Here is a 16,314-nt window from a genome sequence, read left to right on the forward strand (position 1 = left end):
CTGTTATATACAGTGGACCTACAGGTCGTAAACTCATTAGTCAGCTAATGAGCATCACGAGCCAGGCTTAAAATTACGTCTCATAAAACTATTTTATTGATCACGATCTCTGGCTAAGCTCTACATCCCAGTGAAAGTTGGTCGGCCATATGGCAAGTCACAGACAATAACCTGACATGGTCCACAACATTTACGTGAGTCTGGTAGGACAACACCATACTTTCATAACAACCCCACATACAAGGACAACACCATACTTCCATAACAACCCCACATACAAGGACAACACCATACTTCCATAACAACCCCACATACAACAGATGATCTAGGTAGGTAGGATAACACCATACTTTCATAACAACCCCACATACAAGAGATGATCTAGGTAGGTAGGATAACACCATACTTTCATAACAACCCCACATACAAGAGATGATCTACGTAAGTAGAACAACACCATACTTCCATAACAACCCCACATAGAAGGACAACACCATACTTCCATAACAACCCCACATACAAGGACAACACCATACTTCCATAACAACCCCACATACAACAGATGATCTAGGTAGGTAGGATAACACCATACTTTCATAACAACCCCACATACAAGAGATGATCTAGGTAGGTAGGATAACACCATACTTTCATAACAACCCCACATACAAGAGATGATCTACGTAAGTAGAACAACACCATACTTCCATAACAACCCCACATAGAAGGACAACACCATACTTCCATAACAACCCCACATACAAGAGATGATCTATGTAGGTTCCTAGTAGAACAACAACAATGTAAAAACATACAAATCAATAATGAAACATTAACAAAACAAAGGTATGCCAAAAAAGTAGTTAGCCTCCTTATAAAGTGACCTTTTCACAAACTGACCTGATCTCTCCACTAATTAACCTCCTCCTCCTCCTTACAAACTGACCTCACCACTAATTAACCTCCACACTTATTTACCTCCCCACTAATTAACCACCATAAAAGTCAACCTCCTTACAAAATTTCCCTTGAACCCCTCAGGTTGAAAATAGAAAAGTTCGCAGGTTCTAACCCTTTGTGTTCCAACCTTTGACCCTAGTGTGAACCTCACTGAATCCACCCCGTACAGACACGTCACAGGTAAATCCATAGAACTGGGACGACGTGGTCAAGAGGTGGAGTAGACGATGGCAGCCTGTATTGTCTCGAGTTCTATACACTGTCACATGACGTGTCATCTGATGTCTAACAGTCTCGGGCTAGAGAAACTAACGACTTTTGGGTACAGAATTTACCCCAATACCCAGCATATAATACGGTCATAGAATTACATGAACTCTACTTCATTAGCCCAGTTAAACAGTCAATACCAAATAAATAGTTTTAAAATTTATGTAGCTTTTACTTGATATTAGATATTGACATTAGACTTAAAGTTAAAGCGTTTAACTTTTCTTGTGTATTATAAATCGTAGTTTTTACAAAGTAATATACGTTTTTTAAACGGGAAAATTCTTATACTCAATAAATAATGAACTAGATAGTTAACTAAAATATCCTTTGAAATTCAAGACAGTCTACATAAGTTTGAATATAATTTAACACGATAATCAAGCAGAGTTTCTTCCAGACATCTCTTCGGGGGGGGGGGGGGGGCAAAGCCCCACCCCAGAATTTTTTTTACCGCCCCCCCCCCCCCGAACGGAATGAAATTTATATAATTTATAAAGAAAATATATACTTTTAACAGTGTCCGCCCCTCCCAAAGAAAGTTCACCGCCCCCCGAAAATTTCAAGTGCCCCCCCCCCCACGGAGAAAAAAGTCTGGAAGAAACACTGTAATCAAGTTATCAACTTTCATAAAACTTGCTCAAATGCAACATTAAAATATTAAATGATTTATTGAATAATTAAAACAATTCCAAACTTACTTCATCTACAAACTACTGGGGTTAATTAGGGCGTTAAAAGATATTTTTCATTTCATCATTATTTCACAAGACTGATTTAATTAAAAACAATAATTGTTTTCTCCATGAAACAAAGTTGAATACACCACGACAATGGGTGGGATATGGTGGTTTGTTTTGTTCTGGGGTTGGTTTCAAATGTTAGTTTATCTTAAGCGATGTTTGTCCTCCATCTTGAAGGCAGATCAGCTTCATGACTCCTGCTCGATATTCCATTCTAATACAGCACTACAATAATTTCAGTTAATTTTCTTTTTCATTTAGACATATATTAATTCATAGTAAAGATTCTTCTTTAGACATAGCGATCCATTGAGCAGATGGAGTAGAGTTCGTATGTTTTTTGACCTCGGCATATGATGGGATAATTTGGTCAGTACTATGCCCAGTTACATTTACTTTCCCTGACGTGAGTTAGGTACCCATCTGAGCTGGGAGGACTCAGGGACGTTCCACTGACTTCAACCCGGATTTAATCTCGAGGTTTTCGGGTCAGCAGTTTAGCGCTCTACCTCTAGGCCACGCCGTCCCATCATCAATTCATAAAAGGACCTTAATTTTGTACCAATAATAAAATTAATTCTCCGCTTAAGGAAGAGTGGTTTGGCTCAAATAAAATAAAATTGGACCTTCGCTTAGTACCTCTAGTTTACAAACACGGCGTCTAGATTGTTGAAAGAGTTAAAAAATAGCATTATTAAAAATTGCATTTATGTGGATATTAAGTAAAATATCCTCCTTTTTTACAAATGAGGTAGATTATCGGTTTCTTTATTCTTCTCGCGAAATGAGATTGCCAACTAAGTGTAGGTTTTGTCGTACACGTATACCTAAGGGTTATTTCTTTCTTGGGCCTTTTACATAACCTTAATATTTTATTAGTTGCGAATTTTGGTACCTTTTACTGTAAAGACCCATTTGACGAAGGCCGTACTGTATAAATAATTTTGTTGGAAGCTAAAATGTCGGGGTTTGTTTTTCGAGTGTCTGTGTCTTCTTGTCGGGAGCCTTTTAATCGATGGTTAACAACTGGGGTTGCTTTTGTCGGGGGCTGATTTGTTGTTGTCGTTTTCACGTCGTGGGTATTTACTTTTAACTTTTCACGCCTTGAGTCGGTGACACGAACACTACATCGGCCAGTTTTTGTGCATAAAAACATCATCTTGTTAAAACTGTCTGGTCCATAATTTAGAGATCGAGTGTCGGGAAATGGCCGAGCTCTTCTGATTATTATACGTTGCAAATTCGCTACTCTGCGGACCTAATAGACATCATGTTTGATGACTTTGGTGTAGATTATCGTAAAGTTAAAACAACGATAATCGGAGGTACCAATTACAGAAAACTAGCCCAGTGAAACAAAATTTCTAAATGAAAATTGTAGCAAAGCGTAGCATTATTAAGAAACGGGCAATGTTTTAGACATAAATGTTGTAAATGGCCACCGACAATTTGGCTTCAGATAATGTGGGAACTTGCACGTGACTTAATAGCCTCAGTATTGAGATCTGTGTATACTACTTAATTAACTTACAGGCTCTTGAGACGATTGTTATATGTTCACGATTGTTGCTAAATTTAGAGTAAATCGAGACGTGTGACGTTTATGGCTGGCCAGCAAAGAGTATATAACCAGGCTCAGCTATGTTGGTAGGTACGGTATCACTTTGTTGTGTGCGGCTCACCAAGATGAAGATCATTGCAGTTTTTGTCTGTCTATTTGGTGGGTAACGTACGACTGTAGATCAGGAAGTCTTGAAAGCATTGTTCTTCTGGCAAAAGTCTTAATTTATTAAAAAATAATACTTGTTTTTTTATAGTTTTAAATTATGTTATGTATAATCTTATAAACATAGTCGTTTTATATATATTTTAAATTGTAAGTATACTAAAGAGGAGCTAACTGTCAATAAATTGATTGTTGTTGCAGCTGTGGTGTTGGCTGAGGAGGATGAGGAGCTCTACAGGCGTATTGTCAACGGTGACAAGGCCACCCTGTACTCCCACCCCCACCAGGCCTCGCTCCAGCTCTACCAGGCACCCTACGGCTGGTACCACATCTGTGGCGCTGTGCTGGTCGCCCCAAACAAGGTAGGTCATCCGGTCATCCGGTCATCCGGTAATCCGGTCTAAGACATCCGGTCAAAGACATCCGGTCACTAGTTATATTTGATCACTTGAAAAGCTTGAAGCCTGTACATTTAAAAAAAAGTTTTTTAAAAGAGATTTAGAAAAGATAAAATTACACCTTGCGTAATTGGCACAAATCAAATTTAAAACAATATCACAAAAATACACTGCATAAAATATATCTCCAAATATAGCCAAACTTTTTGAAATATAGTGCTCAAAATATATTTCCATAGTTTAGCCAAACTTTATGAGATTATAAAAATCTTTATTTCTACAGCTGTAGCTTAACACTCTGACATTGCCAGTAAAGGTCTGATGCTGTGACGTTTGTAATGCCTTTTGTCTTGACAGCTCTTGACCGCTGCCCACTGTCTGGAAGGTCAGCAGGCCAGAAACCTCCGTGTCGAGGTCGGCGCCCTCAACCTGTACGACCCACCCAACGCCTACGAGCAGGTGGTCAATGTGGCGTCCTTCGTCATCCACGCCCAGTACAACGGTAACGGCAACGGCATCCCCAACGACATCGGCATCATCTACCTGTCCAGCTCCGTCACCTACAACAAGAACGTGCAGGTAGGTGCCACAGCTCCCACAGCTTCCACAGCTCCCACAGCTGCTCAAAGCTTGTCACAGCTTGTCTCAATCTTTAGCCTCGCTGTCGACTTTCTTTGTGTTTATATGACCTCATGTAAATCTTCCATCCATGTGTTCATATTACCTCATGTAAATCTTCCAATCCTGTGTTCATATGATCTGATGTAAATCTTCCATTCCTGTGTTTATATGACCTCATACAATGTAAATCTTCCAGTCCTGTGTTTCTATGACCTCATGTAAATCTTCCAGTCCTAAGTTTATATGACCTCATACAATGTAAATCTTCCAGTCCTGTGTTCATATGATCTCATACAATGTAAATCTTCCATCCCTGTGTTTATATAACCTCATGTAAATCTTCCAGTCCTGTGTTCATATGACCTCGTACAATGTAAATCTTCCAGCCCTGTGTTTCTATGATCTCATACAATGTAAATCTTCCATCCCTGTGTTTATATAACCTCATGTAAATCTTCCAGTCCTGTGTTTCTATGATCTCATACAATGTAAATCTTCCAGTCCTGTGTTTATATGATATCATGTAAATCTTCCAGTCCTGTGTTCATATGATCTCATACAATGTAAATCTTCCAGTCCTGTGTTTATATGATATCATGTAAATCTTCCAGTCCTGTGTTCATATGATCTCATACAATGTAAATCTTCCAGTCCTGTGTTTATATGATATCATGTAAATCTTCCAGTCATATGTTTCTATGACCTCATACAATGTAAATCTTCCAGTCCATTGTTTATATGACCTCATACAATGTAAATCTTCCATCCCTGTGTTTCTATGATCTCATACAATGTAAATCTTCCATCCCTGTGTTTATATAACCTCATGTAAATCTTCCAGTCCTGTGTTTCTATGATCTCATACAATGTAAATCTTCCAGTCCTGTGTTTATATGATATCATGTAAATCTTCCAGTCCTGTGTTCATATGATCTCATACAATGTAAATCTTCCAGTCCTGTGTTTATATGATATCATGTAAATCTTCCAGTCCTGTGTTCATATGATCTCATACAATGTAAATCTTCCAGTCCTGTGTTTATATGATATCATGTAAATCTTCCAGTCCTGTGTTCATATGATCTCATACAATGTAAATCTTCCAGTCCTGTGTTTCTATGACCTCATGTAAATCTTCCAGTCCTGTGTTTATATGACCTCATACAATGTAAATCTTCCAGTCCTAAGTTTCTATGACCTCATACAATGTAAATCTTCCAGTCCTAAGTTTCTATGACCTCATACAATGTAAATCTTCCAGCCCGCCGCCCTGGCTCCTAAAGGTTCATCTTTTGCCAACACCCAATGCGTCATCACCGGCTGGGGTCGTACTGTTGGAGGGGGCGCCACTGCCCAGACACTGAAGGAAGCTTACATCACCAAGATCACCCGTGCTACCTGCAACAACCTGTGGAGCAGATACGGCCAGACCATCACAGACAAGCACATCTGTGTCTACGAGGCCTCAGGTGAGAAAGCTTCATTTCTTTTAATCAACAATTCAATTTCTCCGTACAGAAATGTTTTACTGTTTACACTTAAAGTTTCTTTTTTAAAATTTTAATTCAAAATGTACAATTAAGACGTAAGTCTTTTATATTTTTTCTTCGATATTGCTAATTATAATAAATTGTTATTTTCTTTTTGTCATGAAAGACTTATATAACATTTGCTATAACAGTACCATTACAAACATATTTGTGTTCCGAAAAATTTATGAAAGTAGTTTTTGCAAACGTTTACGGTATCCTTCTCAATCCCAACTGTTTTTGTTTCTCTGCCAGACCCCGCCGGTACCCGCCCCAGCGCCTGTAACGGTGACAGTGGCGGCCCCATGATGTGCGGCTCTGGCTTTGGTCTACTGGCAGGTATCACCTCCTGGGGAGTCAGCACCTGCAGTGGTGAGTTACCTCATTTCATTTGATCAAAACTTTTTGACACAATGTTAGGCAGATGAGGCTAGCAGTTAGCCAGCAATTAAGCACATATTTTAGTTGTTGACCTAAGACACCTCAAAACAAATGGGACAGTATTTAGCTAAGACACCATGACACACACCGGTGACACTATGACACACCTGTGACAATATTTAGCTAAAACACCACTACACACATGTGACAGTATTTAGCTAAGACACCATGACACCTGTGACACCATGACACCTGTGACACCACGACTCACCTGTGACACCATGACTCACATGTGACACCATGACTCATCTGTGACACCATGTTTCCCCACAGGTGACCTGCCCAGTGTATACACACGTGTGTCCGAGTACCTGGACTGGTACGCCACCTACCCCTAAACAACACACCCATCACTGGAGCGTCATCTGACAACTGAATGGACTATGTGTTGTTGTTTCAGAGTTAGAGACTAAATTAATAAAGTCTTCATAAATTTCAGTCGCTGTGTTGTTTTTTTATAGTGTTTTATGTTTAAAAATTTAGACGGCATTTAATAATATGCAATAAGACGAGATACGCAAGTTTTTGTGATAGTCTTAGCAACAAATGCAGCGTGTTTAATCTTTGGTGAATTGCGAGATATACAAGCTTTAGTAGTAGACTTAGCGACACATTTAGCATGTTCTACCTTTGGTGAATCGCGAGATAAACAAGCATTAATGAAAAACTTGACTCCATGTTTAGCATACAGATTCCGAGTTTTACAAGATTTGTCCACACGAATAATTTGTTCCTAGCGAAGTTATTGCGAAAAACGTTAACACAACATTTAGGTAGGTAAAATTGTGTTTACTGCTAGATAAATAAGTTTTTTAGACTAGTCTGGTTTGGTCAATCATTTCTTATGTTTCGTTTGAAGCTATGGAAATAATACATACAAGTTTATGTCCATATATTGTCCTTTAAAACTTTGAAGTTACAGATTCTGTTTAAACTGTAAAATATTGAAGGCTGCGAATAAATTGTCAATAAACAAATTAAAGTAACTACACGAATTCATTAAGTAAAACAAAAATTGCAATAATTCTTTAACAACTGCTATTATTTTCGATTAACGTTTAGTTTGTGTATTTTCTAGGTCTATTATATTTCAATTACAAGTAAATTCATTTATCTCATATGAATCTTCTAGGCCAATTTAATTCGACAACCGGCATAATTAAAACAAACACTTGTCAATAAAAAAATTTATATTTTTATACCCTAGTACTGAACATTAGTATGTACATTATTTTTATTTTCGTGTCGGAGTAAATTGTTCATAAAAACTGTTGTTAAATGTTCAGTTTTACATGAACTCATGGCCTAGCATTATAGAAGAGAGCTAGTTCCGACATTAAAGTTTAATTTAGCACGGATTTAGCCGAGAAAATTACTTATACAGTTTATTGTTTACTGGGGCATTTCAAGAAAATGTTTAAATAATTATCAATTCTACAAAACGGTAAAGTATTTCTTTCTCTTAACTAACTGGGTTGATAAGGATTTAAACTTTATCCACCCAACAAGGAAATTTACACACGAAGTATACATTTAAGTCTAGTCTTCGCTGATAAAAATTAACAAAGAAAATTGCATTTATTTTTTAAAAGAAATATTGTAATAATAACAATAATATAAATTCGGGTTTTTTAAAAATATTATGATCAATAAATATAGTGCATATAATATATCTCGGTTTTTTTTTAAAATACTGCATTTTCTTTGAAGAATATTATAGGCAGTATGGCAGAAGCCAATCAAAACAATTCATCATTCAACACCGTCGTACAAGACTTCTCCACTGTCCTACAGGACAACATCACCACCGTCCTACAAGACAACATCAGCACCGTCCTCCAAAACAACATCACCACCGTCCTACACGACAACATCACCACCGTCCTACAGGACAACATCACCACCGTCCTACAAGACAACATCAGCACCGTCCTCCAAAACAACATCACCACCGTCCTACACGACAACATCACCACCGTCCTACACGACAACATCACCACCGTCCTACAGGACAACATCACCACCGTCCTACAAGACAACATCTCGCTAGAGACAACAACAACGTCTGCTATAGAAGCTTTCTTCTCCCTCATCGGCATCATGGGAAACTGCCTGACCATCCGGGCATTCCTCTCTATGGGACTCAAAGATGGCGCCACTCTCTCTCTCCTGTGCCTCTCTGTCTCCGACCTCTTCTACCTCATCTGTATACTCTCCTCCTCCGTCTCCTACATATTTCTAACCGTTGAACTCGTCCCTCACTTCCGCGTGCGATTTCCGGTGGATCCGTACGGCGTACACGTCTACTTCGCCTACTGTGGTGGGCTACTCTACTACAACACCATGCTCAACATCACCTTCATATCCGTGGTTCGGTGTCTGAGTGTGGCCAAGCCCGTGTGGTTTAGTGAAAGATTCGCAACCAAACAAATCTACATCATCTTCATCACGGCCATAGCGGTGTTTACTTTCCTCGACGCTATTCCGTTGTTGGCTTTGATGGGAATAATACAACAAGATGACGTCAGGTCTCACGTGACCCGGCCGACGCTGTGGGTGTCTCCGTATTTTGAAAAAGCTCTAGCGGTCATCTGGCCAGCCGTTGGTTTTTTTCTACCAATAGCCATTCAGATAACGGTCGTGGTGTGTGCTTTCTTAATGAGGAGTTTTCTGAAGGAGGCGTTGGCATTTCGTCAAAAACACACTGGAGCTAATACGACTAGGGAATGTTTGAATACAACCGAACACGGTAATGGTGAAGTTAAATTAGCTCATTCGGCTAGAGAAACTTCGAATTCATTGAGAAACGATAATGGTGAAGTTAAGTTAGCACATCCGGCTAGAGAAGGTTCGAATACAACGGAACACGGCAATGATGAGGTTAAGTTAGCTCCTTCAGCTAGAGAAACTTTGAATACAACGGATCACGGCAATGATGAGGTTAAGTTAGCTCCTTCAGCTAGAGAAACTTTGAATACAACGGATCACGGCAATGATGAGGTTAAGTTAACTCCTTCGGCTAGAGAAACTTTGAATACAACGGATCACGGCAATGATGAGGTTAAGTTAGCTCCTTCAGCTTGAGAAACTTTGAATACAACGGAACACGGCAATGATGAGGTTAAGTTAGCTCCTTCAGCTAGAGAAACTTTGAATACAAAGGATCACGGTAAAACTTTGAATACAACGGAACACGGCAATGATGAGGTTAAGTTAGCTCCTTCAGCTAGAGAAACTTTGAATACAACGGATCACGGCAATGATGAGGTTAAGTTAGCTCCTTCAGCTAGAGAAACTTTGAATACAACGGATCACGGTAAAACTTTGAATACAACAGAACACGGCAATGATGAAGTCAAGAACACCAAACTAAGTGGGAGGGAGCTTAAAATCACCCAACAGATGTTCGTACTGTCTCTTCTCTTCATCATCAGCAACATCCCAAAGGTCGGCTACTGTATGGCCTACATCATCAGCAACATCCCAAAGGTCGGCTACTGTATGGCCTACATCATCAGCAACATCCCAAAGGTCGGCTACTGTATGGCTTACATCATCAGCAACATCCCAAAGGTCGGCTACTGTATGGCCTACATCATCAGCAACATCCCAAAGGTCGGCTACTGTATGGCCTACATCATCTTCCCCGAGTTCTCCATCAGCGGCAAGTATGGCAAGTTGTATGAGGTGGTGGATGCCGCAGCACATACATTTCAAATTTTATTTTGTTGTTGCAACATTTTGGTTTACTTCAAATACAACTCCAAGTTTCGAGCCTACATTCGGAAATAGTTTCTCAATCGTAGCTGCTATTTTAAGACTTCATACGTAAAGTACTTAATTTTAAATCTGCTTTTGTGAAATAGTTAAACAAATGTCGCTCTAATTTTAACACTTTATATGTTAAATATTAAATTATAACTTTAAATTTTCATTTGGAAATGGTAATTAACTATGATTCTAATTACATCATTGTATTTCAAAATGGTTATTTAAATGTAACTCTAAGGAGCAGCGTAACTAAAATCAGACATCTGAAATATTAGTTTATAATTATTTGTGTTCCTTCTCCCTTTATCGCTTTTGGTTTGTCCGTGTAATTTTCGTTAGCTTTCTGCGTCAATGTATTAGGTTTGTTTTACACAATGCGAAAATAACGTTGCTTACATCGCACCCCGCTTTAACCAAATAAATAAATTTTATTGTGTTCTACTGTGTCTGTTTGGTTTTTTTATGTTGAAATAAAAAGATTTCTTTAACTGATCATTTGCGGAAAATTGCAAAACCATGTCGACCAAAAAGAACATATCTGCGTCTACTCAGTTCTAATGGGTACCTGACTCACGTTAGGGTTACTTGTTCTGACCACACAATCCCCCTGCATTCAGAGGTCACTGAAACATATGAACTCTACTTCATCTGTTCTTGGGTTTAAAACCATTCATACACAATTCCGAAGTTTGTGAGCTGTTGAGCATGAACAAGCAAGATTCTCGTCCAATTTTTACAAAAAAAATGTTATCCAACCCGAAGTTTTGTTTGGTTCAACTCAACATTTTGTTTGGTTCAACTCAACATTTTGTTTGGTTCAACTCAACATTTTGTTTGGTTCAACTCAACATTTTGTTTGGTTCAACTCAACATTTTGTTAGGTTCAACTCAACATTTTGTTTGGTTCAACTCAACATTTTGTTTGGTTCAACTCAACATTTTGTTTGGTTCAACTCAACATTTTGTTTGGTTCAACTCAACATTTTGTTTGGTTCAACTCAACATTTTGTTTGGTTCAACTCAACATTTTGTTTGGTTCAACTCAACATTTTGTTTGGTTCAACTCAACATTTTGTTTGGTTCAACTCAACATTTTGTTTGGTTCAACTCAACATTTTGTTAAAACCACAAACACTGGATGTGATATTTATTTAATGTTTATTTTCTCGCTCGAATCAGTCCATGAGTCAATGGTAGAATCAGTCCATGAGTCAGTGGTAGAATCAGTCCATGAGTCAGTAGTAGAATCAGTCCATGAGTCAGTGGTAGAATCAGTCCATGAGTCAGTGGTAGAATCAGTCCATGAGTCAGTGGTAGAATCAGTCCATGAGTCAGTGGTAGAATCAGTCCATGAGTCAGTGGTAGAATCAGTCCATGAGTCAGTGGTAGAATCAGTCCATGAGTCAGTGGTAGAATCAGTCCATGAGTCAGTGGTAGAATCAGTCCATGAGTCAGTGGTAGAATCAGTCCATGAGTCAGTGGTAGAATCAGTCCATGAGTCAGTGGTAGAATCAGTCCATGAGTCAGTGGTAGAATCAGTCCATGAGTCAGTGGTAGAATCAGTCCATGAGTCAGTGGTAGAATCAGTCCATGAGTCAGTGGTAGAATCAGTTCTCTGGTCCGTGGTACTTGCGGTGTATCCAGGAGTTGTAGAAGGGAACATTCGAGTACACAGACGGGAAATATCCTGTAATATAGCACACGTGTTGGTATAGTGGTATGGGGAATATAATAAAAGTTGGAACATATGTTGGTATAGTGGTATGGGGAATATAATAAAAGTTGGAACATATGTTGGTATAGTGGTATGGGGAATAAAATAAAAGTTGGAACATATGTTGGTAAAGTTTTAGGCCCTCAATGGGGAATAAACTAAAAGATATGCCCTAATTAGGAAATAAAATAAAAATTAGAACTTATATGGTAAAATGGTATGGGGAATAAACTAAAAGCTACCACATTTTATGTTATTATCCCAAATATTTTTTTGTAAACAAATCCTCTGAGCTTAAAACAGCTTAATAGAGGGGTCAAATCATCAGCATAGGCGAGAGTACGTGAAATTATTGAAATTATCAATAGTGAGATTAAAGTTTTGTGACAATATCAACACATTGGGGTCAAGGTCAAATCTCACCTCCGCAATCGGACAGCCCGAATGACGTCACACCAACCAGGTATTTCTTGTGCTGGTGACCACACACCATGGGACCCCCGCTGACCCCCATGCAAGAAGAGGGGTTCTGGCCAGGGGGGTCTGTGGACGGGAAATTAAGAGGTTAATGGCGGTGAATTAATTTAATTAATGATAGATTACGCAACAAAACAGCACCAGGAGTCTGGGGTTAATCAACTAGTCACTAGCCTGACTTAAGTCACTTTAAATGTTAGTCGTTGTTGGACTTAAGTCACTTGAAACGTTAATCGTTGTTGGACTTCGCCGAACCAACTATATATATATATATATATATATATATATATATATATATATATATATATATATATATATATATATATATATATATATATATATATATATATATATATATATGTATATATATGTAGTGTTTGAGCAGTTATATGAGTATTCTGTTGATATTTTTTGTCAAGAGCCTGTGAGGTAACTGACCAGATGGTGTAGGTATGGGGGGCGACAGTTGACCAGTTGACTCCACTACTTTATGGAGAGGTAACTGACCAGATGGTGTAGGTATGGGAGGCCACAGTTGACCAGTTGACCAGTTGACCAGTTGACTCCACTACTGCTCTACTTTATGGAGAGGTAACTGACCAGATGGTGTAGGTATGGGAGGCCACAGTTGACCAGTTGACCAGTTGACCAGTTGACTCCACTACTGCTCTACTTTATGGGGAGGTAACTGACCAGATGGTGTAGGTATGGGAGGCGACAGTTGACCAGTTGACCAGTTGACTCCACTACTGCTCTACTTTATGGTGAGGTAACTGACCAGATGGTGTAGGTATGGGAGACGACAGTTGACCAGTTGACTCCACTACTTTATGGGGAGGTAACTGACCAGATGGTGTAGGTATGGGAGACGACAGTTGACCAGTTGACTCCACTACTTTATGGAGAGGTAACTGACCAGATGGTGTAGGTATGGGAGGCCCCAGTTGACCAGTTGACCAGTTGACCAGTTGACTCCACTACTGCTCTACTTTATGGGGAGGTAACTGACCAGATGGTGTAGGTATGGGAGGCGACAGTTGACCAGTTGACCAGTTGACCAGTAGACTCCACTACTGCTCTACTTTATGGGGAGGTAACTGACCAGATGGTGTAGGTATGGGAGGCCACAGTTGACCAGTTGACTCCACTACTTTATGGGGAGGTAACTGACCAGATGGTGTAGGTATGGGAGGCGACAGTTGACCAGTTGACTCCACTACTTTATGGAGAGGTAACTGACCAGATGGTGTAGGTATGGGAGGCCACAGTTGACCAGTTGACCAGTTGACCAGTTGACTCCACTACAGCTCTACTTTATGGTGAGGTAACTGACCAGATGGTGTAGGTATGGGAGGCCACAGTTGACCAGTTGACCAGTTGACCAGTTGACTCCACTACAGCTCTACTTTATGGTGAGGTAACTGACCAGATGGTGTAGGTATGGGAGGCCACAGTTGACCAGTTGACCAGTTGACCAGTTGACTCCACTACTGCTCTACTTTATGGGGAGGTAACTGACCAGATGGTGTAGGTATGGGAGGCCACAGTTGACCAGTTGACCAGTTGACCAGTTGACTCCACTACTTTATGGAGAGGTAACTGACCAGATGGTGTAGGTATGGGAGGCCACAGTTGACCAGTTGACCAGTTGACCAGTTGACTCCACTACAGCTCTACTTTATGGTGAGGTAACTGACCAGATGGTGTAGGTATGGGAGGCCACAGTTGACCAGTTGACCAGTTGACTCCACTACTGCTCTACTTTATGGGGAGGTAACTGACCAGATGGTGTAGGTATGGGAGGCCACAGTTGACCAGTTGACTCCACTACTTTATGGGGAGGTAACTGACCAGATGGTGTAGGTATGGGAGGCGACAGTTGACCAGTTGACCAGTTGACTCCACTACAGCTCTACTTTATGGGGAGGTAACTGACCAGATGGTGTAGGTATGGGAGGCCACAGTTGACCAGTTGACCAGTTGACCAGTTGACTCCACTACAGCTCTACTTTATGGGGAGGTAACTGACCAGATGGTGTAGGTATGGGAGACGACAGTTGACCAGTTGACTCCACTACTTTATGGGGAGGTAACTGACCAGATGGTGTAGGTATGGGAGGCCACAGTTGACCAGTTGACCAGTTGACCAGTTGACTCCACTACTGCTCTACTTTATGGGGAGGTAACTGACCAGATGGTGTAGGTATGGGAGGCGACAGTTGACCAGTTGACCAGTTGACTCCACTACTGCTCTACTATGTCTGATGGCCGCCATAAATGTGTCATTTCAAAGATAACCTGCCAATGAGGAGAGTCCTTGAACTCTGTTTATCTAACTACCAAAACACTAACATATACTTTTGGCTAATGTTTTTCTTACCGATACATTATTTTTCTCTTGTGCACGATTGTTGCATCAGTTTTTATTACAAAACTTCTCTCTATTTTGTTTTACAATTATCGTGATAATTCATTATTAACAATTAACAACATTGAATCGTATAATAATAATTGTATCGCATATTTTAACATATTTAGTTTTAAACAAAAGTGTATAGATATTACACATGTATAGATATTTTTTTCTGAATTTATTTACATATTTTCTTTTTTAGGAAAGGATTTTGAAGTTACTTCTGGAAAAACATGTCATATATCTCAATAACGCCCACGGGTAGAGAAATTATGGGTTGGAATCTCACAAAAGTTAATAGGTTATATTTATATTTTAAATATAATAAAACAAACACAAAACTTAACGTAACCTGCTCACAGTATATATTTTGTTTTAAGTTTTCATTTTTAAAGATTATATTTTTTACTTTTAATAATATAAGAGCATTTGCAAAAATAATAAATCATTATATATTTTATTAGAACTTTAAAATACACTTATGCTATACATGTTATTGAATCAATAAACTTATATAAGAAGTTTTAACAGAACAATTATAATTGTTTTTTTGCACCTAGATAGGGATCAGAATTTTTAAATTATTTTTGTTAACGTAACAAATGGATAACCCCTGTAAATAGTAAACCTATAATAGTATATAATAGTACACCTATAATCTCCACGTAAAACAACAGACACGTCACCGTCGCGTGATTAGACGGCCTGTTGTAAAACCCTGACAGCGCAGGATCGAAACCATTTATTGCCGTGAGAACAGAGCCCATGTTCCACGCCATGAATGGCTTTGTTTATGCCAAACATTTTATACCGCCATTTTGTTTCCCACTTTCGGAATACGTATTAGTTACCTAAAATAGATATTTTTTTAGACCATCAAACATCACGAAATAAATATTCAGAGGTAGATTCTTTTTCCAATTGTATATAGTCCTACTCTTACTACTGAATACAGTGTTAAAATATCCTTAAAAGACATAAACAATAGTGTGTAAACTGGTAGAAGAACTCTGTTTAGGGATACATTTGTGGATGTTAAATTTGTTGGGTTTTTTCCCAGCTATCAAAGCATTGCAATACATTCAGTTATTGCTACGTTTTTTAAAAGCTTATATAGATACAGACGCATACTGGTGTGTAGACATACATTTCAATAACTTAATAAATCAATCTATTTTCTGTCACCCATCCATACAGTTAGTATCGGAAACACCTCTAAACGCACTAAACACTGACACGTGGCACTGAGGG

General features: G+C 39.0%; 1 protein-coding gene across 1 annotated transcript; it reads left to right on the forward strand.

Moving 5' to 3' along the window:
• Nucleotides 1-3,588: 3,588 nt before the first annotated feature.
• On the forward strand, nt 3,589-7,126 carry LOC131934787 (fibrinolytic enzyme, isozyme C-like). The gene is made up of 6 exons (XM_059290919.1): nt 3,589-3,693; nt 3,901-4,061; nt 4,455-4,676; nt 5,980-6,187; nt 6,503-6,619; nt 6,962-7,126. Exons 1-6 carry the CDS (start codon nt 3,615-3,617, stop codon nt 7,024-7,026), a joined length of 852 nt encoding a protein of 283 aa, XP_059146902.1. The 5' UTR covers nt 3,589-3,614; the 3' UTR covers nt 7,027-7,126.
• Nucleotides 7,127-16,314: the final 9,188 nt, after the last annotated feature.

This window comes from Physella acuta, unplaced genomic scaffold (genome assembly GCF_028476545.2).
Source record: "Physella acuta isolate Inbredline_101_S28 unplaced genomic scaffold, ASM2847654v3 ptg000117l, whole genome shotgun sequence".
NCBI lineage: Eukaryota > Metazoa > Mollusca > Gastropoda > Physidae > Physella > Physella acuta.

Excerpts from the sequence above, each read along its gene's own strand:
- LOC131934787 (XM_059290919.1), top strand. The coding sequence starts at position 3,615 with ATGTTGGTAGGTACGGTATCACTTTGTTGTGTGCGGCTCACCAAGATG. Across the intron at positions 4,677-5,979 it reads CCTACAACAAGAACGTGCAG|CCCGCCGCCCTGGCTCCTAA; the intron begins GTAGGTGCCACA and ends TAAATCTTCCAG. Across the intron at positions 6,620-6,961 it reads GGGAGTCAGCACCTGCAGTG|GTGACCTGCCCAGTGTATAC; the intron begins GTGAGTTACCTC and ends GTTTCCCCACAG.